General features: G+C 41.6%; 1 protein-coding gene across 2 annotated transcripts in view; it reads right to left on the bottom strand.

The window, feature by feature from the left end:
* The window catches only part of YIPF6 (Yip1 domain family member 6), a 60348-nt gene extending 35729 nt beyond the window's left edge, over positions 1-24619 (bottom strand). Inside the window, exon 1 of one of the 2 annotated variants that reach the window (XM_080653527.1) lies at positions 24492-24619. In XM_080653527.1, the coding sequence (XP_080509653.1) occupies positions 24492-24548 (57 nt within the window). In that variant the 5' untranslated portion in view covers positions 24549-24619. Of the gene's footprint in view, positions 1-24457 lie in introns of both variants that reach the window. The other variant, XM_080653528.1, reaches the window with a different exon arrangement.
* Between the last annotated feature and the right edge of the window lie 3166 nt (positions 24620-27785).

The raw sequence follows: 27785 nt of genomic DNA, 5'->3' as shown, positions 1-27785 counted from the left end.
CACAAGGCTATTCATCACAACACTATTTGTAAAAGCAAAAAACCTGAGAATAACCAAATGCTCATCAACAGAGAACTAGTTGAATCAAGTATGGTATGTCCACATAATGGAGTACTATGCAGCTGTAGGAAGAAATGAGAATGTCTCTGAAGAACTACTGTGAAGTTCAAATTAAAAAAAACAATGTGGAGAAAAGTCTGTATACCATATATGCTACCATTTACCTAAGAAAAGGGAGACACAAATACTTACACATATCTGAATGTTATCTTTTAAATGGAAGAAATGTGTAAGAAGCAATCATATGTAATGTAAGAAATAAATTATGATTTTTGTTTTAATGAGGCGGCCTACTGAGAAAAGGAGAAAATAAGGTTGAGGAGACAGGGAGAGAAGTAAAACTTCTCTGAATACATATTGTTCTGTATATATTAGAGGCCCAGTGCATGAAATTCTTGCACGGGTAGGGTCCCTAGGCCTGGCCAGTGGTCAGGGCTGATTGGGGGCCTTTTGGCTGCCGGCCAGGGCCTCCCTTCCTCGGCTGCCAGCTGCTGGCCAGGGCCTTCCTTAGTTCCACGCCATTCCCTGGTGGTCAGCACACGTCATAGCAAGTGATCGAACTCCTGGTTGAACCCCAAGGGGACAATTTGCATATTAGGCTTTTATATATAGACTAGGAGCCCAGCGCGCGATTCAAAATCACGCAGCACCACCCACCCTCGAGTTGCTGGTCTGGCCCTGCCTCATTCCCCGGGCCCTGCAGCAGCCAGTCTGGCCCTGCCTCCCTCTCTGGCCCTTGAAGCCACTGTAGCCACTGCTGATCAGGCCTTCCCCCAGCACAGGCGTGCGGAGGCCCCTGCTGCCCCACCCCAGACACTGCACATGCAACCTCCTCCTGTCCGGTCAACCCATTACGGCATCCTGGTTAATTAGCTTACTTCTCTATTATATATATAGATAGAGACTTGAAATCATACAAACAGTTCACATGAATATGAAACAAAATTAAAATTTAAAAGTAGTCCCTTAAAACTGCAAGAAAATTTGAACAAATGAATCTACTGTATGTCAAATTAAATACACAACCACACAGAAAACAATTATTTCAAATGGCTTTACAACACTGTAATTTTACTTCTGATTAGGATGTAGAAAGCTGGAAAGAGCATCCCTCCCACCAGAACAGTGAGAAAAAAGTAGATAAAAGATTATAACTTTCCTTGAACCCATCAGAGAGCTAAGGTTATAGGGCTACCAAATATCCTAAATGAAATCTAAGGAAAGACAGGTGCTTTCAAGAAGAGATTGGACATGAATACTAGCTCATCTGTAGCAAACCATGAAGACAGCAAAACTCCTGACTAGATTGACTTAACTCCCATAGTAACAATATAGCAGAAAACTTGTATCATTTCCCGGATGTATTTAATGATCTTTATATGATGCCCAGCATTCAATAAAAAATTATCCCCACAAACATACACTCCCATCCACACACACAAAACCCACTGTGACAAAACAAAGCAATCAATAAAACCAGACTGAGATGACCCAAATGTTGTCATTAGCAGAAGAAAATATTTTTAAATAACTGTAATTAATATGTTAAAAGCACTAGTAAAGCTCTGGCCGGTGTGGCTCAGTTGGTTGGGCATCATCCTGTGCACTGAAAATTTGCTGGTTCAATTCCTGGTAAGGCACATGCCCGGGTTAAGGGCTCAATCCCCAATAGAGGGCATACAGGAGGCAGCTGATCAATGTTTCACTCTCACATTGATGTTTATCTCCTCTCCCTCTCTCTTGCTCTCTCTCTAGAAATCAATAAATTAACATATTAAATTTTTAAAAAGCACTAGTAAAAAGGTATATGCACAAACTATGATTAATTTCTGCAGAGATGGAAACTGTAAAGGTCAAAGGGTAATGCTATAAATAAATAAACCCAGTAAACCCAGTAACAGATGAAGAATGCCTTTAACAGCCTTTATCAGTAGACTCAACAGAGCCAAAGAAAGAAATTAGTGACAGGACAGCCACAATTATCCACACTAAAACAGAAAGAGAACAGTTTAAAAAGAAAACATAGATAGGACATCCTATATAATAAAGAGCTAATACGCAAATGATCGTCATACCCTCACGCTGTAATGTCGTAACGGCTCAGAAAATCAACACTGGGGAGAGAGGAATGGGGACCAGCCAGGCACAAATGAGCTCGCGAGAGAGGAATGGGGACCAGCCAGGCTGCGGCCTGGGAGAGGGACAAGCCATCCACCCTGCGGTCCCTGGCGCCAGTGGCTGCATCTGCTCCTGTGGCCCAGGAGAGAGACAAGCTGCCCGTCCCACAGTCCCGGGCGCCAGCACCTGCGCCTGCGGCCTGTGAGAGGGACAAGCTGCACGCCCCATGGACCTGGGCACCAGCGGCTGCGCCTGCAGCCCAGGAAAGGGACAAGCCACACACCCCGTGGTCCTGGGCACCAGCGGCTGCGTCTCCACCTGTGGCCTGGGAGAAGGACAAGCTGCCTACCCCACAGTCCCGGGTGCCAACAGCTGCGCCTGCGCCTGCAGCCTGGGAGAGGGACAAGCCACCTGTCCCACGGTCCTAGGCATCAGCACCTGCGTCTGTGGCCCGGTCAAAGTTGTCCACCTACAGTCCCCTGCGGCTGTGGCCGGCCCGGGTTCTGGGTGCCTACGGCCGGCCAGAGGGAGGGAACCCCGGGTCCTGGGTGCCTGCAACCGGCTGAAGGAGGGAGTCCTGGGTCTCAGGTGCAGGGCGAGGCAGAGGCAGTTAGGGGTGATCAGGCCAGCAGGGGAGCAGCAGGCTTGTAGGAGAGCAGTTTGGGGTGATCAGGCAGGCAGGCAGAGGTGGTTAGGGGAAATCAGGCAGGCAGAGGTGGTTAGGGATGATCAGGCAAGCAGGAAGAGGGGTTAGGGGCGATCAGGCAGGCAGGCAGGTGAGTGGTTAGGAGCCAGTGGTCCCGGATTGCGAGAGGCAGTCGGACATCTCCTGAGGGGTCCTAGATTGGAGAGGGTGCAGGCCAGGCTGAGGGATGCCCCCGCCTCACGTGCACAAATTTTGTGCACTGCGCCTCTAGTGAATATATAAACACTAGAGGCCCAATGCACAAAATTCGTGCAAGAGTAGGCCTTCCTTCCCCTGGCTGCTGGCACTGGATTCCCTCTAGCACCCAGTACCTGGGCTTCCCTCCGGCTGCTGGCAGGCACCTGGGACCCAGGCTTCCCTTGCAGCCCTGGCTTCGTCCGAAAGGTTGTCCAAAAGGACGTCTGGTCTAATTAGCATATTATACTTTTAGTATTATAGATGTTTATACAATTTATATATTTAGATATGTAAAATCATTATGTTGTACATCTTAAATGTAAACAATGTTATATGTCAACTATATCTTAACTAGAGGCCCGGTGTACGAAATTCGTGCACGGAGGGTGGGGAGGGGGTGTCCCTCAGCTCAGCCTGCACTCTCTCCAATCATGGACCCCTCTCACAATCCAGGACTGCTGGCTACCAACTGCTCACCTGCCTGCCTTCCTGATTGCCCCTAACTGCTTCTGCCTGCCAGCCTGATCACTCCCTAACCACTCCCCTGCCAGCCTGATGCCTAACTGCTCCCCTGCCAGCCTGTTTGCCCCTAACTGCCCTCCCCTGCAGGCCTGGTCGCCCCCAACTTCCCACCTCTGCCAGCTTGGTCACCCCTAACTGCCCTCCCCTGCAGGCTTGATTGCCCCCAACTGCCCTCACTTGCAGGCCTGGTCCCTCCCAACTGCCCTCCCCTGCTGGCCATCTTGTGTCCACATGGGGGCAGGATGTTTGACCACATGGGGCAGCCATCTTGTGTGTTGGAGTGATGGTCAATCTGCATATAACTCTTTTATTAGATAGGATAGAGGCCTGGTGCACGGGTGGGGGCCAGCAGGTTTGCCCTGCAGGGTGTCCCGTATCAGGGTGGGGGTTCCCTTGGGGCGTGGGGCGGCCTGAGCGAGGGGCCTGTGGTGGTTTGCAGGCTGGCCACGCCCCCTGGCGACCCAAGCAGAGGCCCTGGTATCTGGGGTTTATTTATCTTCTACAATTGAAACTTTGTAGCCTGGAGCATAGCCAAGCGTTCTGCTTGCTCTGTAGCAGCAGCCATTTCTGTTGGAATTTATGTATCTTCTATAATTGAAACTTTGTAGCCTTAAGCAGAGGCCTGGGCTGGCCAGGGTGTGCAGAAAGCTTGGCTTCCTCCATCGCCGGGGGAAACCCTAGCCTCTTGCTGTTTCCAGCTCCGTGGCTGCCGCCATTTCTGTTTGATTTTATGTATCTTCTATCATTGAAACTTTGTAGCCTTGAGTGGAGGCCTGGGCCGGCCAGGGTGTGCGGAAAGCTTGGCTTCCTCCATTGCAGGGGAAACCCAAGCCTCCCTCCTGCTCTCTGTGGCTGTAGCCATCTTGGTAGGGCTTATTTGCATATTCGCTCCTGATTGGCTGGTAGGCGTGGCTTGTGGGTGTAGCGGAGTGATGGTTAATTTGCATATTACTCTTTTATTAGATAGGATAAAACTGGAGAAAGAAACAAAAAAATAAAATAGAGCATCCAAGAGCTGTGGATCAATATTAAGTGGGCTAATATGTATATAACAGGAATCCCAAAAAAAGAGAGAGATAATGGATCTGAAGAAATATTTGAAAAGATAACAGCTAAAAGTAATAGAAGAGATCAAATGACATATCCAAGCCCAGAGAACCCCAATCAAGATAAATACCTAGACAGCTGTCGGGAGGAGGTGGGGTTGAGGAGGCTGGGTGGAAGAAGTGGAAGGATTGAGGAAAAAAAAAAAAGAGAGAAAAAAAATGCATAAACACAGACAACAGTGTGGTAATTGCTTGCGGGGGAGGAGGAAGCAGGTATAGTGGGGATTTAATGGTGATGGACAGAGACTTGACTTGGGGTGGTGATCACACAATACAGATAATGTGTTGTAGAATTGTGCACTTGAAACCCATATAACTGTGTTAATCAGTCATCCCAATAAACTCAATAAAAAGCAAAAAAAAGAGAGAGAGAGAACTACTTATGGACAAAACAAAATGAGAAAATCCACCAACCTAGGCACATTCGAACTACTGAAAACCAAAGATAAAGAGGAAATTCTTGAGGACAGTCGGGGGGCGGGAGGGGAGAAGACATTGCATTCATAGGAAAAAAGATTAGTAACATACATCTCACCCAAAACTACACAGGCCAGAAGACAATGGAGACAGGATTACAGTGCTTAAAAGAATAAAACTGTCAACCCAGAATCCCAAACCCAACAAAAATAGCTATGAAAAATGAAGGCAAAATAGACTTTTATTCATACAATCAAGAGCTGAGACATTCATTACAAGAAATGTTAAAGGAAGTTTTTCAGGAAGGAATATGCTATAAGAAAGACACCTGGATTTACACAAAGAAATCAAGATTCTCCAGAAGTGGTGAAAATAAAGGTAAATATAAAAACATTTTTCTTATTAATTATTCTAAAAAATGATTACCTAAAGTAGGAGTCACCAAAGTTTTCCTGTAAAGGGCCCAATTACCAAATAGTAAATATTTTAAGCTTTGAAAGCCATACTATTTCTGTTGCAACTACTCAACTCTGCTGCTATAGCATGAAAGCAGTCAAAGACAACACATAACCAGTGTGGCTGTGATCCAATAAAATCTTATTTATAAAAATAGGTGGTGGGCCATATTTCAAACTATAAAAATATAACATTTACAGATAATTGGAAATCTGAACACTGACAATGTTCAAATTGGCAATTTGACAAGATATTTGATATAAGGAAATTGTTAATTTTTTAGATATACTAACGATATTGTGGTTATGTTCTTTAAAACAGAATTATCTTTAAGAGATATGTATTAAATATTTACTAATGTATCAATGCCCGAGATTTGCTTCAAAGTAGTACTACCCTGGCCGGTGTGGCTCAATTGGTTGGATCATTGTCCCATACACCAAAAGGTGTAAGGTTCAATTCCCAGTCAGGGCACATACCTAGGTTGTGGGTTTGATCCCCGGTCAGGGTGCATATGGGAGGCAACCGATTATGTTTCTCTCTCACATCTACGTTTCTTTCTCTCTCTCTCCCCCGTCCCTTTTTTCTGAAAAAAATCAATTTAAGACATAGTATAGAAGGGAGGTGAATAGGATATAGAAGAAAGATGATTACCATAAATTGATAATTATTGAAGGTATGTACATGAGGGTCCATTTTACTTTTGTATATGTCTGAAATTTTTCTTAATAAAAAGTTTAAAAACAAACAATCTTAATTTAAGGGCTCATGTAAGTTTTTTTCTTAATTCTTGCCCCACTTCCCCAACCAGAATGAACCTAAATATAATAAAGCCTCTAGATCTTAAGACTTTACAGGAAATATGTGGATAGAGGACTACACTACACATACCACAAGGATACAATGGCCCATATACAGAAAGTGGAGAATTCAACAAGACAAATGACTGGATTTAAACAAATAAATTATTTAAAAGAGAAGAACACACATATTAAAAGAGAATTAAGAGACACTAACCAAATGCAATTTGTTGACTTTGTTTGAATCCTGATTTGGACACACTGTAAAAGCATTTTTGTTTTTTAGAAAATTGAGAGATGAACATAGATTAGATGATATTAAGGAATAATAATTAATAGCTGGGTTTTTGTTTGTTTGTTTCAATTAGCAATAATCACGCCTTGGATAAACCTCATTGGCTATGATACTGCCACTGTGCAAAGCTATGGGGTTTTTGTTTTTGTTGTTGTTGCTAATCCTCACTTGAGGGTATTTTTCCTAGTAATTTTTTTAGAGAGAATGAAAGGCAGGGGGAGAGACAGAGAGACAGAAACATCGATGTGAGAGAGACACATCGATTGGCTGCCTCCCACACACGCCCCAACCAGGGCTGAGGATCAAGCCTGCAACCCAGGTACGTGTACTTGACCAGAATTGAACCTGCCACCCTTAAGTACGAGTGCCAATGCTCTAATCACTGAGTCAAACCGGCCAGGGCAAGGAATTATTAGTTTTGTTATATGTGATAAGAATGAAAAAAAAAAAAAAAAAAAAGATGAAGAAGAAGAAAAGTCCCTACCTGTTAGAGAAACATACTGAAGTATTTCCAGGTGAAGTGATAAGTCTGGAATTTGTTTTAAAACACTCAGAAATGAACATGAGGGGGATACAAGATGGTGGCCGACAGGACTGCAGGCTGCAAGATAGTGAGTGAGTGAAAGGAGAGTGTGTGGATGTGCAGGGAGTGTCTCTATTTGTGAGTGAGGGACAGTTATATTAAACAGGACTGTTGGGGACTGGTGGACCAGCTCTGCTGCATGGGCAGCCTCTATTTCTGCTGAAATCTGTCCTGGAGCAGCCAGCTCTGCCACAGAGACCATGCCATCTTGGAGAGGAGAGTGGCTGTGATCAGAAGCCCAGCCTTACCTTCAACCGGGGAGACCTCGGATACCTCCCAGGACCCTACAACCACATCGCCTAGGGACCAGTTGCCTTAGCTGCGAACCCACGAACACCGAGACTCCAGCCACCCTGGCCGTGGGCACCTAAAATGTTTGTCCAGGGGAGAGACAAGGTGGCAACCAAATAGTCAAACAGGTCCTGCACCTTCTCACAGAGCAGATAGAAGAAACAGCTGAATTGAATAACACCCGGAATTGGCGAAGGTGAGGCAATCCATGAACAGAAACGTCAGAGATCACCTAGAGAGAGGTGATATCTGGGATGCAGGTTAGAGGGACAAACACACACAGTGGGGACTAGAGTCTCAGAGGGAGACTGCGCTACACCAAATCCGCGGCCCTTGGGGTCAGTGTAGCCCTCAAATGTGGAAGGGAGTCCACAGGGCTGCTGGCACAGAGGAACTCTAGATTTAAGCCCACAGCTGTGGGAGACTGTGCCCAGAAAGGCAGCCCAAAGTTCTATATCTGCTGCGCAGTGCCAGGGGGGAAAAGACGCGAGTCAGCGCTGTTCCTTTGTCTTTTTGATTTCCCTGCTTTTGCTTGCTAAGCCCAGTATATAGAATCTTCCAATTAAAAACACTCACCAAGACTGCAGGGGGAAATTGTTTTTGTGGAAACTGGGGATCAGAATAAGGAAAGACAAGCAGGAAACCAGCTCTGAGTCAGTCCATCCTTCCTACCAAGTATTAAATGCAACAGGGAAAGAAGAATCTAAACAGTGGGTTGAGGGGCCATTTGATCCCAGAAACTAATACAAAAACACTGCTACCCAGGGGTTGTGTCAGAAATTGACTCTTGTGTAAATACAACTGAAGGCAGGCAGAGAAACAAAGTGAGCAGAGAGATCCCGCCTGCTTGAAAACAAGGTTGTGGCTTATGACACAGAGGAGCGGTGGATCACAGGGAACTTCAACACTGTGCTGACTACTTGACAGGAAACAGATATGCCAGGCAGAACAGTAGAGAGGAGTCTTAAACCAGCCCCCATGGGTCACTGAAGCTCCACTGAAGTGAATGACCTTCACTACTTCACTTCTTTATCTTTTACTTAAGAAATGAATTTTTTTCACACTTTATTTCACCTTTTTATTATAGTTTTATTTTTCATTTTTATTATTATTACTATTATTTTACCTTTTTTCAAAGTTTTTAAATTTTATTTTACTTTATTTTATTCTTGGATTCGTGTTCTACATTCTATTTTTATTTTCACGTTATTTTACTCTACCTCAATTTTTCCTTTATGCCAACACTCTTCCTCAGTTTTCCCCTTTTTTGTACTATTTCACTTACACTATTCTGCTTTATTTTTTCTCTATCGTTTCTTTAAACTCCATTAAAAATTGATCTTACTCATATATCTAATTTCCTCTCCCCTGCTCCAAGTCCATGCACACTTTCCTCTTCTCTTTCTTCACAACCCAAATTTTTTTCCTTTTCTTTCCGTCTTGTTGTTTGTTTGACTGCTAGTTTGTTTGTTTTTCTGTGTGTTTTTTTCTTGCTTGTTTTTACTCTCCTCGCTTGTTCTTTTTTTCTACTTATAACCTAATAAGTTTTAATCACCAACTCAGGCCTATCTACTCTCTATTCTTTGACCAAAATAGATGAATACATAGATAGAATAAAGGGAAAGGAATTTATATATATCTATATAGATAGATATCTATAATATATGTATGTATATATACTGAGTGGCCAGATTATTATGATCTCTGAACAGATAATAATCTGGCCACTCAGTGTATATCCTATATAATAAAAGGCTAATGCAAACTGTCCCCTCAACCAGGAGTTCAACCAGCAGGAAGCCTGGCCAACCACCCATGTCCCCTACCCCTGGCCAGGCTGGCCAGACCCCACCCATGCACGAATTCATGCAACGGGCCTATTATAGATATATATGTACTGAGTAGCCAAATTATTATGCGTTCAGAGGTCATAATAATCTGGCCACTCAGTGTATATATATTTTCTATCATATATTTTTTTTCCTTTATTTTCTTTTTTGCTATTTTGTTTTTTACTTTTCTTCTTATACACTCATTCTCTTTCTACCTCCTCTATACTGAATCATGGCCATTTCTCCATTCATTCAATTCCTTGACCTTACCTTTTAGAAATAAGCACTGCCTCATCAGATTCATGTGGATGTTTGTTGTTTGGGTGTTCGTTGTTTGCATTTTTTTAATTAGTTGTTTGTTGTTTGCAATTTTTGGATTACTTGTTGGTTTTTTGGAGTTTTCTCCCCATATACATATTTTTTTTCCTCATTCTTTTTTCTTTTTCTTTTCTCTCTTATATTATTTCCTTTTCTCAATACCATTTTTTCACTCTTTTCACTCCCCTAATACTCTTTTCTCTGGTGGTCATCTTTCTTTGGGGTTATTGGTATCATTAGTACATTTGTGTTTGGTGTCACGTGTTGTGTCTTGTCATGTTGTATTTTGTGCCTTTAAGTAGACGCATGAGAGACAGTTATATAACCGGACACCCTGAGAGGAGCGAACAGGGGGAGACAAAAAAACAGCCCCCATAAGAAAGAAAAGGAGGAAACACCAGATAAGGAAGTAAACGAACAGAAACCAAGATGGTGGCATAGGTAAAGACCTGAAATTGCTGCCTAGCACAACCACTTAAAAACTACAACTAAAAGAAAAAACGGACATCATCCAGAAGCACAGAAGGCTGGCTGAGTGGAAATTCCACAACTAGAAGGAAAGAGAAAAGCACACTGAGACTCAGAAGAGGTACGGAAGTAAAGTGCAGAGGTATGGGGGCGCACACACGGAAAGGGCTGGCAACTGAGTAAACGGTTGTCTTTTTCAATTGGGAGGGAGACACAAGCTCCCAATTGCTCTGAACTCCAGTTCCGGGTGAGACTCTGGGGACCCAGACTCATACAGGGAGAAACTGGACTGTTTGGCTTCGGGCGGAACTTGAGGGCGGCTTTCTCTCAGAGGTACTTGCAGTGATTACTGAGGGACACTGAGACCCTGGGCCTCTTAGGGCAGGGCTGAGGATCAGCCATAGCTGTTTGCTCCACCCTGTTGATTCCCTGAGACGCTGCCCCACCCAAGTTGTGCACAGAGATTTGCATATAAATGGCCTGGCCCTTTGCATTCTAAAGTTACCTAACAAACTGCGGCTGGGTCAGAGAGACCCAGAACATCCAAAAGAAGGGCCAAGGCCCCACAGCAGCTTGCATTGCTTCACAGCTGGGCCTCATCTGGGCACCTCCAAACCCCAAACAAAGAAGAGGAATCTGCAGATCTCTCCATTGCTCCTGTTGGGTGGCCTCAGGCAGAGGCTAAATTAGCGCCTCCTTAGAGATCCAAGAGCCAGTGTACCCAGGGGTCAGATTGAGACCATCCAGATTACAACTCCTCAGATCCATTAGGGACACACTCAGGGGGCAGACTCAGTGAGCACCAAAGCCCCACTGAAGCAAGTCTTGCCCCATAAGGGGGTCTCCAGCACAGCAGTTCTCCCATCACAGACACAGCTGATTCTCACAGCCAATCGGCCTGGAGGTCAATTTCTCCCAGTAATACCAACAACAATCAAGGCTTAACTACAACAAGACTGTGCACACAGCCCACAAAGGGGTGCACCAAGAGTGTCCACCTCATGTAACTGGGGAGGCTGAGCCCCTGGGCCCTATAGGACACCTAGCACACAAAGCCACTCTATCAACTCAGGGAAGCAGCCAAAATGCGGAGAAAAAGAAACAGGTCACAAATGACAGAAATGGAGGAAAGCAAACTACAGGATATAGAGTTCAAAACCAGAGTTAAAAGGTTTTTGAAGAATTTTCTAGAAACCGCTGATAAATTTAGTGAGACCCTCGAGGATATGAAAAAGGACAACTAGAAATTAAGCATACAGTGACTGAAATAAAGAATAATATACACAGATCCAAGAGCAGACTAGAGGATCGCAAGAATCAAGTCAAAGATCTGAAATACAAAGAACCAAAAAACACTCAACCAGAAAAGCAAAAAGAAACCAAAAATATGAAGATAGCGTAAGGAACCTCTGGGACAACTTCAAGCGTACCAACATCTGAATTATGGGGGTGCCAGAAGAAGGGAGAGAGCAAGATATTGAAAACCTATTTGAAGACATGGCAGAAAACTTCCCCCACCTGGTGAAAGAAATAGACTTACAAGTCCAGGAAGCGCAGAGAATCCCAAACAAAAGGAATCCAAAGAGGACCACACCAAGACACATCATAATTAAAATGCCAAGAGCAAAAGACAAAGGGAGAATATTAAAAGCAGCAAGAGAAAAACAGTTACCTACTAGGGAGTACCCATACGATTATCAGCTGATTTCTCAACAGAAACTATGCAGGCCAGAAGGGAGTGGCAAGAAATATTGAAAGTGATGAATAGCAAGAACCTACAACCAAGATTACTTTACCCAGCAAAGCTATCATTCAGAATTTAAAGAGCTTCACAGATAAGAAAAAGCTGAAGGAGTTCATCACCACCAAAGCAGTATTATATGAAATGCTGAAAGAATTTCATTAAGAAGAGGAAGAAGGAGAAAAAGGTAAAGATAAAAATTATGAACAACAAATACATATGTATCAAGTGAATCTAAAAATCAAGTGAATAAAAAATCTGAGGAACAAAATAAACTGGTGAATATACTAGAATCAGGGGCATAGAAAGGTAGTGGATTGACAAATCTCGGGGGGAAAGGGGCATGGGGGGTGCGGGAAGGGACTGGACAAAAATCGTACACCTATGGATGAGGATAGTAGTGGGGGTAAGGGCAGAGGGTGGGGTGAGAACCGGGTGGAGGGGAGCTATGGTTGGAAAAAAGAGGAAAAATTGTAATAATCTGAACAATATTTATTTTTAAAAAGGGAAATAAATGAAATGGAAGCAAGCCTTATATCAGAGAAAGAATTCAGAGCAATGGTCATAAGGACGCTGCAAAGGATGGAAGATAAATTCAACAATATCTGTAAGAATCAAAGGAAATGAAGAACTAAGAAAAATTGAAGAACGATATTGTTGTAATAAAGAACTCAATAGAAGGCTTCAACAGTAAACTAGAAGAGGCGAAGGGCCGCATCAGTGAGCTAAAGACAAGGTAGGAAAAAATACCCAAGCAGAGAAGCAAATGGAAAAAAAACTTAAAAAACAGGAGGAGAGCCTAAGGGACCTTTGGGACCACAGGAAACGAAACAATATCCACATAATAGGGGTGCCAGAAGGAGAGGAAACTCAGCAAAGAATAGAAAACCTGTTTAAAAAAATAATGACAGAAAACTTCCCTGATATTGGGAAGATAAACTCACACAAGTCCAAAAAGCTCACAGAGTCCCAAACAAGATGAACCCCAAAAGATGGACACCAAGACACATCATAATTTACTGGCAAACACCAACGACAAAGTAAGAATCTTAGAGGCTGCAGGAGAGAAACAGAAAGTTAACTACAAGGGATCTCCCATCAGACTATCAACTGATTTTTCAACAGAAAAACATCAGGCCAGAAGGGAATGAAATGAAATATACAAAGTCATGCAAAGCAAGGGTCTAAATCCAAGAATACTGTACCCAGCAAGGCTATCAATCAAAGTTGAGGGTGAAATCAGGAGCTTCACAGACAAAAAAAAAAAAGTGGGGGGGGTGGCGGCTAAGGGAGTTTATAACCACAAAACCAGCAATGCAAGAAATACTAACAGGTCTCCTGTAAAAAGAAGAAACAGGAAGGATGAAGGAACACAGGCATAAAAATGGCAACAAACAAGTACCTATCAATAATAACTTTAGAAGTAAATGGATTGATTAAATGCCCCAGTCAAAAGACATAGGGTAGCTGAATGGATAAGAAACATGACCCAGACATCTGCTGTCTATAGGAGACCAACCTCAGAACAAAGTACTCACACAGACCGATGGTGAAGGGATGGAAAAAGGTTTTTCAGGCAAATGGAAATGAAAAAAAAAGCTGGGGTAGCAATACTTATATCTAACAAATCAGAACTCAAAGTGAAGGCCATAACAAGAGATAAGGAAGGCCACTTCATAATACTAAAGGGAGCAATTCAACAAGAAGATGTAACTCTGGTAAGCATATATGCACCCAATACAGGAGCACCCAAATACATAAAAAAAAAAACTTGTGACATATCAAGGGAGAGATCAATAGCAATACAGTTATAGTAAGGGACTTTAATTCCCCACTAACACCACTGGATAAATCCTCTAAACAGAAAATCAGCAAAGAAATATCAATCCTAAATAACTCACTAGAATTAATTGATATCTTCAGAACATTTCACCTCAAAGCCACAGAATATACATTCTTCTCAAGTGCACACGGGTCAAAGATAGACCACATATTGGGGCACAGGCAAAGTCTCTTCAAATTCAAGAAGATAGAAATCATATCAAGCATATTCTCAGATCACAATGGCATAAAATCAACTTCAATAAAAACAATGAAAAAAATTAAATACCTGGAGGCTAAATATCATGCTATTAAACAATGATTAGGTTACCGAATAGATCAAAGAAGAAATAAAAACATCATGGCACCAAACGACAATGAGAACACAACAATCCAAAATCTATGGGACACAGTGAAAGCAGTCTTGAGAGGGAAGTTCATAGCTCTACAGGCCTACCTCAAAAAACAAGAAAAAATGGTAATAAATTATCTAACCCTATAACTCAGAGTTAGAAAGAGAGCAACAAGAAAAGCCCAGTGTAAGCAGAAGGAAGGAAATAATAAAGGTAACAGGAGAAATAAACAACATAGAGACCAAAAAAATACAATACAAAAGATCAACAAGCCAAAACCGGTTTGGCTCAGTGGATAGAGCGTCGGCCTGCGGACTGGGGGGTCCCGGGTTCGATTCCGGTCAAGGGCATGTACCTTGGTTGCGGGCACGTCCCCAGTGGGGGGTGTGCGGGAGGCAGCTGATCGATGTTTCTCTCTCATCGATGTTTCTGGCTCTCTGTCCCTCTCCCTTCCTCTCTGTAAAAAATCAATAAAATATATTTAAAAAAAAAAAAAGATCAACAAAACCAAGAGCTGGTTCTTTGAAAGGATAAACAAGACTGATGAACTTCTAGGCAGGCTCACCAAGAAGCAAAGAGAGAGGACCCAAACAAACAAACTTAGAAATGAAAGAGGTGAAGTAACAACTGATTCCACAGAAATACAAAGGATTGTTAAAAAATACTATGAACAACTCTATTCCAACAAAATGGACAACCTAGACGAAATGGACATATTCTTAGAAAAATAAAAGCTACCAAAACTTAATCAGGAAGAATAAAAAAAAAATCTGAATAGGCCGATAACCACCAAAGAAATTTAAGCAGTGGTCAAAAGTCTTCCAGCAAACAAAAGCCCTGTTCCGGATGGCTTTATGGGGGAGTTCTACCAAGCATTCAAAGAAGATCTACAACCTATCCTCCTCAGACTATTCCAAAAAATTCAAGAGGAAGACACACTTCCAAGCTCTTTCTATGAAGCCAGCATTACCCTGATTCAAAACCCGATAAAGGCACCACAAAAAAAAGAGAACTACAGGACAATATCCTTGATGAACATAGATACGAAAATCCTCAACAAAATTCTAGCAAATCAGATCCAGCATTACATTAGAAAGATCATACACCATGACAAAGTAGGATTTATTCCAGGGATACAAGGATGGTACAGTATCATCAGATCAATATATGTGATACATCACATAAACAAATAGAGACAAAAATCATATAATCTTATCAATTGATGCAGAAAACACATATGACAAAATCCAACACCCTTTCTTGATAAAAAAAAATCAGCAAAGTGGGAATAGAGGGATCATACCTCACCATAATAAAAGCCTCATATGACAAACCTACAGCCAACATCATACTCAATGGGCAAAAACTAAACTCCTTTCCCCTAAGAACAGAAACAAGACAGGGAAACCCACTTTCACCACTCCTGTTCAATATAGTACTGGAAGTGCTACCCATAGCGATCAGAAAAAAAGAAATAAAAGGCATCCAAATTGGAAAAGAAGTAAAACTGTCCTTATTCGCAGATGACACATAGAAAACCCCAAAGACTCCGTCAAAAAACTACTAGACCTAATAAATGAATTCGGCAATGTGGCAAGATACAAAATTAACACCCAGAAATGTCTGGCCTTTTTATACACCAATAACAAACTCACAGAAAGAGAAAAGAAAAAAACAATCCCATTTACCACTGCACGAAAAAAAATTAAGATACCTAGGAATAAACTTAACAAAGGAGGTAAAAGACCTGTATTCGGAAAACTACAGGACACTGAAAAAAGAGATAGAGGAAGACACAACTGAAAGAACATACCATGCTCATGGATTGGTAAAATCAACATCATTAAAATGTCAATACTACCCAAAGCAATATACAGATCCAATGCAATCCCCATTAAAATTCCAATGGCATATTTCAAAGATCTAGAAAAAACTCTCCAAAAATTCATCTTTGGAATAAAAAAAAGACCCTGAATAACCACAGCAATCCTGAGAAAGAACGGAGTTGGAAGGATCACAATACCAGATATCAAGCTATATTACCAAGCCATGGTTTTCAACACTGCCTGGTACTGGCACAAGAACAGACATACAGACCAATGCAACAGAACAGAGAACCAAGAAATTGACCCAAGTCATTATGCTCAATTAATAGTTCACAAAGGAGTCAAGGGTATACAATGGAGTCACGACCGTCTCTTCAATAAATGGTGTTGGGAAATTTGATCAGATACATGCAAAAAAATGAAACTAGATCACCAACTTACACCATACACAAAAACAAACTCAAAATGGCTAAAGGACTTGCATTGAAGATGGGAAACCATAAAAATCCTACAAGACTCCATAGGCAGCAAAATTGCAGACATATGTCATAGCAATAACTTTACTGACACAGTTCCTAGACCAGGGGTGGGCAAACTTTTTGACTCGAGGGCCACAATGGGTTCTTAAACTGGACCGGAGGGCCGGAATAAAAGCATGGATGGAGTGTTTGTGTGAACTAATATAAATTCAAAGTAAAGGAGCGGAGGGGAGAGCAAGAGAACCCTCCGCTCTTTCGGCTCCGCGGGCCGGATAGAACAGCCGAACGGGCCGGATCCGGCCCACAGGCCGTAGTTTGCCCACGGCTGTCCTAGGGCAATGGAGACTGAGGAGAAAATAAACAAATGGGACTACATCAAAATAAAAAGCTTCTGCACAGCAAAAGAAACCATCAACAAAACAAGAAAGCCCACTGCATGGGAGAACATATTTGCCAATGCTATTTCAGATAAGGGTTTAACCTCCAAAATTTACAGAGAACTCATACAACTTAACAAAAGGAAGATAAATGATCCAATTAAAAAATGGGTAAAGGCCCTAAGTAGACACTTTACGAAAGAGACATACAAAAGGCCTAGAGACATATGAAAACATGTTCAAAGTCACTAATCATCCGAGAGATGCAAATCAAAACAACAGTGAGGTACCATCTCACACCTGTCAGAATGGCTATCATCAACAAATCAACAAACGACAAGTGTTGGCGAGGATGCAGAGAAAAAGGAACCCTCCTTCACTGCTGGTGGGAATGCAGACTGGTGCAGCCTCAGTGGAAGACAGTATGGAGTTTCCTCAAAAAGTTAAAAATGGAACTCCCATTTGACCCAGTAATCCCACTTCTAGGACTATATCCCAAGAAACCAGAAACACCAATCAGAAAATGTATATGCACCCCTATGTTCATAGCAGCACAATTTACAATAGCTAAGATTTGGAAACAGCCTAAGTGCCCATCATCAGATGAGTGGATTAGAAAACTGTGGTACATCTACACAATGGAATACTACGCCGCTATAAAAAAGAAGGAACTTTTACCATTTGCAACAGCATGGATGGAACTGTAGAGCATTGTGCTAAGCGAAATAAGCCAGTTGGAGAAAGATAGATATCACATGATCTCACTCATATTTGAGATATAATGATCAACATAATTTGATGAACAAAAATAGATCCAGAGACAAATGGCAGGGGAGGTTGGGGGGTTAGAGAGCAACCAAAGGACTTGTATGCATGCACATTAGCATAACCAATGGACACAGACACTGGGGCAGTAGGGGCTTGCTCCGGGTGGGAATGGCTAGGGGTGTGGGTGGGGGGTCAATCGGGGGAAAAGGAGACATATGTAAAACTTTAGACAATAATAAAAAAATTATCATGAAAGACTGAAGAACCATTACAGATTGAAGGAAACTACAGAAGAAAACAACTAAAATCATTGTGAATCCTGGGTAAGATCCTGGAACACAAAAAGGACATCAGGAGAAAAACTGTAATATTTGAGTAATTCTGGAGTTAATAGTGTTGTACCAATGTTAATTTCTTGGTTTTGATATTGTACTGGGGTTATACACAAAGTTAACATTAGAGGAAGCTGGTAAGGGGTATATAAAAATCTTACATTTTTGCAACTTTTCTGCATGTCCAAAATTAGTTCAAAATAAAAAGCTTAAAACAGTACTACAGAAAAAAAATATGGCAGGGAGATAGATGAAATAAAAATAGTGAATGTTGCCCCACCAGTTTGACTCAGGGATTGAGTGTGGAAGTATGAACCCGGAGATCATGGTTCAATTCAGGTTCAGGGCACATGCCCAGGTTGTGGGCTTGATTCCCAGTAGGAGGCAGCCAATTAATGATTCTCTCTCATCATTGATGTTTCTATCTCTCCTCCCTTCCTCTCTGAAATCAATATTTTTTTTAAAATAGCCGAATGTTGATAGGTACATGGGTTCATTATACTTTATTTAATTATATTAAAGCTTCAGCAATAAAGTTTAAAAACATATCACTTCCTTATTTCTGCCATTCCTTCAAAGTACTCTCCTTCCTCTCCTCTTCCCAAACTGCTCTTCACTCTCTCACTCACTTAATCTTTTGTAATCTGCCACTGGCTTTTCCACAACTTTAATGACCCTGTTCTCTAATAGTGACCTCATAAACAAGAAATAAGGGATCCTTTCTTAGTTTCACCCTCTTTGAATATTCTGCAGCCCTTAATGGTAAACCACCCCCTTTTTGAACCCATATTCTTTCTTCACTACTATGATACTACCCTTTCAAGTTCCAGGATTGCTTGTTTTGAGTTTTCTTGATGCCTGCTAATGCTGGGGAGGCAGGGCAGTGCAGAAGGAATGGGCTTTGAAGATAAACAGGGCTCTTCCCTCACCTGGAAACCCTGCTGTAAGAATTAGATAACACCTGCATAACATCTAGCACATTGTCAATGTTCAACATATTGTATTTGGAGAGTTCTGCTTAAGAGGGCAGGCTCTTGGAGCCAGAAAGTCTGGGTTCAAATCCCAGCTCCATCATTTACTACCTGTGACACTGAGATTCCTTAACCTCTCTGTGCCTCAATTTCCTCATTTATAAAACTGAAATAATGATGCCATCATCACAGGGGTGTTGTGAAAAAGAAATATATTAATACATGTAAAGCACTCAACAGAATCATAAAAGGGGATAGATAAAAGTTGGCTCAAGTTCGAGATTTTCAGGGAGTCATTTCCAGTTCTGTCACTGTTGTATAATAAAAAATTTGGCTAGCTTTTGTCTCCTGATCCTGGCAGGTAACCTCTAAACCCTTGGAATTTCCAAAATGATAGTATTTTTGTTATTCATGGTACTTTAGATACTTTATGCTAATGAGATGACTCAGTATGGGGACTAACCAATCCAGAAAGACCAAACACAGGTTTAGAGTGTTGGGGCTTTGAATGTGTCATAAACCTGGTCTCTGGTGAGGGGAGGAGCCAATAATCCAGTCAATCATGCCTACATAATGAAACCCTAATTAAAAACTCTAGATACATTGGTGAGCTTCCCTAGTGGGCAACATTCTGCATGTTGTCACACTTTGATGTATCAGCAGGATAACAAGGTCCTGATTGCCCAGGGAGAAGACAAGGAAACTTTGTGTTAAGGGCCCTCCGAGACCTCACTCTATGCATCTCTCTCTTTTGCTGGTTGAACTGTATCCTTTTGCTAAAATAAAACTGTAATATAAATATAGTGCTTTCCTGAGTTCTGTGAGTCATTCTAGTGAATTATGGAGCTTGAGGGGATCAAGGGATCCCTGAATTTATAGCCAATAGGTCAGAAGTGAGGATGGTCCTGGGAACCTCTGAAGCTGTGGCTGGTGTCTAAAGTGAGGACAGTCTTGTGACTACTGGTTTCAGAAGTCACTTCAGTCACTAAAGTGCAATGTGATTCTCACCCTATCCTCCACCCCAACCCTTCCTCAATAACTCTTCCCAAGAGAATTAGTGACATTGTTCATTGAGCTGAGCCAGGATTTGTGGTTGTCCAGTCCCAGATAAGACAAACAGGATTTGCAGGCCCTCAGTTAGTGGATCTTACTCCCTGACCTCCCCTCAGTGGGAATGAAAGGTGGCTTGGACCCCATGTCCTTCTCCTTATCCCAGTGTAGGAAGGCCCATGCACAGTATGTAGATGTATGCACAGAAACATACATGATCACTTTGCAGCCTGGCTTGGGCCAGTAAGGATAGCAGGTAGAGGCAGGGCCAAAAACATATAGTAAAAGCAGGAACTGAAGCTTTTAGAAAGTGGCTGGGAACAAATAGATTATACTAAGGACTAAAATCCTGGAGAAAGGAATCAACAAGGATGGGGGTGGGGGCAGCATCAAGCAGGAACCAGCTCAGTCCAAGAGGCCTGATTCCAAGAAGTGGGGAGGGGATGGTCAGTGGCATGGTCTCTAGTCATCCCCTTCACCTAGGACCAGCTTCCTTACAGACCCCAAGCTACAGCCATTATTATAGCTTTTTCCTGCTCCCTAAATATACAGGCAAGAGATAGGCATTAACCAAGATTCTGTCTTTCCAACTCTATGCAGATGACTCATAAATTAACATCTCTAGCCCAGAGCTCTTCTTAGTCCTGAAATTCGGATTTTAGAGACCAATTGCCTACTGGATATTTACTGGATGGCCTGCCAATATCTAAAACATGTATACTAGGTGTACCAGTTAATAATGCAGATTTTTTCCAATAGATGGAGTTACACATGTTGATATATATGCAATTTGATATGTATGCTATTTTGTATTGACAGCAAGCTTCAAAACTTCATAAGTCAAATTTGCTGAAGGTGTTAACATCATAGATATTTTCATGCTTAAAAATGTCAAATTTATTACCAAAAAAAAAGGCATTTGCGGGAAGTTTTAATTCATTACTTTATTTTGAAAAAAAAGTTATCATATACTTCAGGAAGCTTATGGTAAACATGCTCCATCTCAAGATACTTGTGAACGCTGGTTTAAACACTTTAAAAGTGATGATTTCGATGTGAAAGACAAAGAACATCCAGGTCAACCGAAGAAGTTTGAAGACCAACAATTACAAGCATTATTGGATGAAGATGCGTGTCAAACTCAAAAATAACTTGCAGAAAGATTAATTGTTGCTCAGCAAAAAAATTTCCAATCGTTTACAAGCAATGGGGAAGATTTTAAAGGAAGGAAAATGGATGCTACATCAACTGAACGAAAGACAAATGGAAAACCAAAAAGTCATCAGTAAAATGTTGCTTCAACTGCATGAAAGTCTTTTTTGCATTGAATTGTGGCTGGTGATGAAAAGTGGATTTATTTTGAGAATCTCAAATGCACAAAATCATGGGTTGATCCAGGTCAACCATCAACATCAACTGCAAGGCCAAATCGCTTCAGAAAGAAGACAATGCTCTGCATTTGGTGGGATCAGGAAGGTGGGGTATATTATGCGATTCTAAAACCAGGTGAAACCGTTAATACTGACCGCTACTGACAACAAATAATCAATTTGAACCATGCTTTGATCGTGAAACAACCAGAATGGGCCAGAAGACACGGCAAAGTAATTTTGCTTCATGATGACACACCATCACACACTTCAAACCCAGTTGAAAGATCTTGCCTGGGAAGTATTAACCCACCTGCCATATTCACCAGACCTTGCTCCTTCAGATTACCACTTATTCAGATCGATGGCACACGCACTTTCTAAGCAGCACTTCAAAACGTACGAAGAAGTGGAAAATTGGGTCTCTGAATGGTTTGCCTCAAAACAAGAAAAGTTCTATTGGGACAGTATCCACAAATTACCTGAAAGATGGGGGAAATGTATGCTAGTGATGGACATTACTTTGAATAAAGCACTTTCGATGTGTCTCTTGAAATTATCGTGTTTTCTTTGATTACAAAATCCGCATTATTAACCGGTACACCTAGTAAAAGTGAATTAATTAACTTTTAGGGTCGTCGTCCTCCTCCTCTTCCTCTCCTCCCATATGCCCACTGACTTGCTTTTCAAAATGTTATTGGGAGCAGGAGCAGCAGCAGCACCATCACCTGGGAGCTTTTAGAAATGCAGAATCTCAGGCCTCATCCTGGACCTACTGAATCAGAATCCACAATTTAACATGATTCCCCAGATGATTGCTATGCACACTAAAGTTTGCAAAACTGATATATCTAAGACACTCCCTCCCAAGCACTGAAAACCCTCAAGGATTCTGCAACAGTTCTGCTAGTCTCCTAGATTCCAGAAACTCCCCATGGTAACTCTTCCTCTATTATGTTGTCAAATTCATGATTTTAAACAGTTTCCTCCTCAAAAGCTTCCAATGGCTTCTCACTGCCTATTAAACCTCCCATCTTAGTAGTCAATAAGAAATACTTATTGCATGCTTATTATGTGCCAAGCACTCTACCAAGTGTTTTACATGTGTTAACTCATTTAATTCACCTAAAACCCCTATTACCTAAGTATTACTGTATCTCCATTTTACAGACAGGAAAATGAGGCATGGAGGGGGGTTGGAAATTTCCCCAATATCCCACAGCTAGTTAAATAACTGAGTTTAGAATCACACCTAGGCAATTTGACCCCAGAGCTCACATTCCTAACCACTATTCCATACTGCCTAATTCAGTAGCCTTATCTTTTAGGGCTTACCTCCTAATACTTGCCTGCACTTCAGCCAAAGTGATCTTTCTGTTTTTCTAGAAGTACATTAGTTCTTTCCAACCTCTGTACCTTTGAAATAAGAGTCTGTGTAGTACTACTGGAAATCACCTGGGCTTCAGAAGCACCTAAGTTCAAATTTCAGGCCTGACCACTAACTGCTGGTGAGACCCTAGGAAAATTATCAAACCTCTCTGAGTCCCATCTCATCTGCAAGTAAAACACAGTTTTAAAAATCATCTAATTGAAATGGTTGCTGTGAAGTTTAGAAAATATGCAGAGGATGTTTAGCCCAATCCTGGCATGTAGCGGGTACTCAATCACTGGTAACTATTATGCTCACCTGGAATTTCAAATCTTACCCATCCTTTGAGGCCCACTCAAATATAACTTCATCGTGTAGCTTGCTTCATCACTCCAACTACACTTGATAGCATCTTCTTTTAAATTTCGTTAATATTTTCTGCCTTATTTTAATATTGTACATTTGTCTTATCCCTACAAATTAGAATATAAGCACCAAAAGAGAAGGCCATTTGCAACTAGCACAGTACATTGTAGGAGGTGAATAAACATTACTGAATATGTTCTAGACCTAATATGTTCAAGTGGATTGGATACTGAGTAATGAATAACCAGAATCACAATTAATTGTAGAGTAATTTAAAGAAAGGAACTAAAAACAGATAGACACCTGTAACTATGTCACCCCAGGCAATATGTGTATATTAGTTCATTTAGTATTCTAATTGTGCAATGAGTTACTATCCCCATTTTCCAAATGAGGAAATGAGTTCAGAGTGATTTCCTCAAGGTCACAAATGTTCCATGAGAACTTGGGCCTACTCACTCTCTTTCATTGCTGTATTCCCAGTGTCTAAGAGTGCCTAGAACATAATAGATATTCAATAAATATCTGTTGAATGAAGAGATGAACAAATAGAGCTAATAAGCAGGACTAGAATGAATTTCACCTGACTCCCAGTGCAGTCCTCTATTATGCTGCCAATTTAAAACAAAGGTATTGGGATGTACCATTTATTGAACAACTGCTATGTAACTAAACACTGTTTTGGAGACAACTGAACCCTATTGAGGATAAGGGACCTAAGGGCAGAATGTTGAGTTAATTACACTCCTATGTTCATGGCAATGATTGTATTAGACACTTTACATAAATTATGTAATTTCATCTTCCTAAAAATTATTTGAGGTACATATTTTTATCTCCATTTTACAGACGAAGAAATGCTCTCTATGAAATGACTAGCCCAAATTCACACAAGCAGCAGGGTGGGTGATTCCAGTCCAGTAAGTTTAACTCCAAAAGCTATGTTATTAAATACCTGTCCCGGCTTTGGGCTTTTACGTGCAATAAAAATACTGTCCACTGTTCAAACATCCCCAGGAGCAAGAGAGCATCATGAACAGGATTGCACGGAGCTGCGACAGAGAGGGCAGGGATTAAACCAAGACTATTTGGGTCACTGAACAAATCAATAACCAAGTTACCACGCTGCACTCTCTCATTAACCCCAGAATGCTGCTACTAAAACACGGACTAGTGGCAGGTCTTGATAAAATTAGGGGAAGGCAGAAGCAAAGATACTTAAGAAATCAGCTAAAGTTCCGCATTTAACACAATGTAGGTGTCGAGGACAAGCCTTGACAGTATGAGAAAGGAATGTGAATGGGAGTTTCACGAGAAGGCTTGGAAAGAACAAGGAGGGCAGGGGGCGAAGCGGTTAGCCCCAAGAACAGGTGCAGTGTTGGGACTGGCAATGGGTACTGGGAGGGCCTGCGGGGAGAAAGGGGTTCCGGCTCTCTCAGGCCATGAGCCCGTCACCCGACTTCATTGAGGGACACTCTGCCTCACCCTCGGTCCCTTCGGTCGCAGATCCCCAGCTCACCAGGGGCCTGGGCGATGTTGTACGCGGGACTCCAGGAGACTCTGCCGCCTCCGCCATCTTGGCCCTCCTGCTCCCGGATCGCTCCCACAGGCCTTTGCGGAACCTAAGACGTGGAAGCCGCAGCTCATCTGCGCGTCGTCGCGCGACAGCCGCGTCACCGAAAGGGCCTGGCACCGGGTGTTGGGAAGAGGTTCCTGTCTCCTCGCTTGCTTCTTTGGGGTCACGGGGCCCGCCAGACAGGTTAACCCTTCCACACTCAAGCCCGATTCTCAGATCGCTCCCTGGGTCTCGGGACCTGGACTGCGTTCCCTCCCCCGGCCTACGAACCGGCCTCCGCTCTCAGGAGTAGGCTCAGCGCCATCCCCTCAGCGCAGCACCTCACGGAACAAGCCTGCCCCGCAAACTTGTATACTGGCTCCACACCGACCTCCAAGATTACTTTTCTCCCTCACCCACTTTAAGGAGAGGGGGGAGTTTCTCTATTGGCCAAAAATTTAACCCCACTATAACTTCTAAAGTTGCTAAGCGATTTGGGGCAAGTACTTAATATGTTCAAGGCCTAAAAGAGGGTGATTATTGTAAGAATAACTTTTTAAAACCCTGCATGTCCCAACCTCATCACGGGTTTTTCTAATGTTTATGACTCCAATTCACCTGAAGGTAAAATGTGGCAGTACATTCGGTGCTGCCCTTTGGGGATGTGAATACCACTTTTCAGCTCTTAAAACACAGGGTAGGAGATGGGTGTAAAATAAAGTACTTTATATTTTTGGATAGGCAATGCAGGGAAACCCCCAAGTAGTAAATTTATGGAGAAAGAATCAGGAAAGTGGTTTAGGATGAAGTTCCTAAACTAATGGAATTGTTTTGTTTTGTTCAAATATTATAATTCTCCTTCCAACCAAGAAATTTTCAGTACTTGTGCAAATACTGATGTCAGTGTTATTAAAGTTTAGACCAGTAATTATGATACCCTTTTAAATTACAATAGAATATTATGTACAATGTCCCAGATTCAGCCTCCCACACCCATTCTACCCCTACCACAGCACCCCGGCCCTGAATGCCACCCCCACACCCCTCCTGATTTTCACCACTTATCATATTATCAAGTCCCTTCCCACTTCCTTGGAGCCATTGATAACCTCTTCCATTTCCTTGCCAACCTCTAAAATTAGTTATCTCTCCCTAACTGAAAGCCCCAACTTCTGCCACCTAACCTCATCCCTTGGCCTCTTTGCCACTCTTTTCTAGATGGCCTTGATGCTGAGTGAAGAAAAGAACAGGCCATAAAACAATAGTTGAGGTAGTCAGTATTCAGGTTACATAGGCATTGTTTCAGACTAAAAATGCCAATTTTCCTCCTTTAACTAATAGGGTGCAGTTTGGTTGTGAGGTAAAATGCTATGAAGAAAGAACTCTGGATGGAAGATTGTGAAGGAAGGAGGTGGCATAGCACTGAGCTGCTAAAATATGAATTATTTTATGTTTGCAGTTGCAAATATATGTCACAGAATTGCCAGACTAACTCAGTATTCTTCAATACACTTACAGTTATTACCCTCTGTTAGGCTATGAACGTTTACAGTATAGCAGGACTCTCATGATTTACCCAGAATTACTTAGAAACATTGTAAGTGATGGAATTGGGATTAACATTTAGGCCAATATTTATAGAGAACTTTACTAGTTCTAAATTGTAGGATAATATAATGTACAACTCCATGTTAACAACTGGAAAATATTGACAAAACAAGCAGTTTCCTAGAAAAATAATCAAAATTCATTCAGAAGGGAAGTAGGGAATTTAATTAAGACAATTTTTGAAGAAAAATATTTTAAATATATAAAAAGCAATGTACAGAACAGTTTGTATGGTATGCCATCCATAGGGAAGGGAATATATAGGGGTGGACCCGTTAACCAAGAGGTCACTGGCTGGATTCCCACTCAGGGCACATGCCTGGGTTTCTGGCTTGATCCCCAGTAGGAGATACATAAGAGGCAGCTGATTGATGTACTGTCATTGATGTTTCTATCTCTCTATCCCTCTCCCTCTAAAATCAATAAGAACGTATTTTTTTAATTGCCAAAGATCTATCCTCCCCTCCCATTCCCACAGGGCTGGATAGTTTCACAGGCTATTTATTCAAGTCTTCAAGGAACAAGTAATTCCTACCCTATATAAATTTTTACAGAGAGGGGAAAAGGGAAAATGTATAAGTCTAGGGACCCGCTGTAAAGATGGTATCAAACCTGACACAGTACTAAAAATTAGAACTATATATCAGTCTTACTTATTAATGTAGTTACAAACATCTTAAACTGTTAAATCAAATCTGACAAAATAATAATACCCCATAATCAAGTAGAGTTTTTCCCAGAAATATAAAGCTGGATGTGTAGTGATGATAACTGATCATTTTAACAGGTCAAAGAAAAAACACACACATCATTTCCATACTGAAAATTCAACTCCATTCCTGAAAAGAAATACATTAATAAAATAGGAAGAGAAGGATATGTTGGGGCCCAAGACTGGCTCAAATATATCCCAAAATATCCCACAGTGGCATATTGATTACTTTGAATTAAAGTTAAAACAGCCAGTGACCCTCCCTTGTATCCTTGAATGAAGGAAATAAATCTCCCCTGAGAAGGGAACCTTCCTGCACCTAGAAGACACCCCTATTGCTGGAATTAAACAACTCAGAGCCAAAAAGTCTGTATAATTAACTCTTATTTCCTCTTTTCTAATTTACTTTGTTTAAATTTCTCATTAATGAATACCTAAACCCTGCTTAGATTCCTCTCCAGTGAGCACTAATTTTCTTTGTCCTGTCAATTTCTCACAAATTTATTGTCTCTTTATCTAAAGAGTATTTAAAGGTGCCTGGTTCTATCATTTCTTTGGGCCTCATTTTATGATCTGAGCATTGTGTTATGATTCTTTAGTGCACAGGTATTAAGTTGTTTTTTTTCTCTTGCTAATCTTGTTGTGTGCCAATATTATTGTATTACTAGTCCAGCCATAAGAACTAAAGAAGAGTTGGGTGGGGAGGAATTCTCTGCCTGCCCAGGGGTTTTGGCAGGCCATCACTCTTGGATGTTTATCCTGAGACAACTGCAGCTAAGAGGTCCTGGGTGTCTGATAATAGAGCTAGAAGCAGGTAAGTTTTTTTTTGTTTTTTTTTTTAATCTTACCGTGTCAGCCTCCTAAAACCTATCTGTGAGTCTCATTTAAAAAAAAGAAAATGATTTTAAAATTTTCTCTTTCTAAATTTAGATTGGCAG

The sequence above is a fragment of the Plecotus auritus genome, assembly GCF_963455305.1.
Source record: "Plecotus auritus genome assembly, chromosome: X".
NCBI lineage: Eukaryota > Metazoa > Chordata > Mammalia > Chiroptera > Vespertilionidae > Plecotus > Plecotus auritus.
Note: the sequence above shows the minus strand (reverse complement) of the source record. Positions and strands in the feature narration are given on the sequence as shown.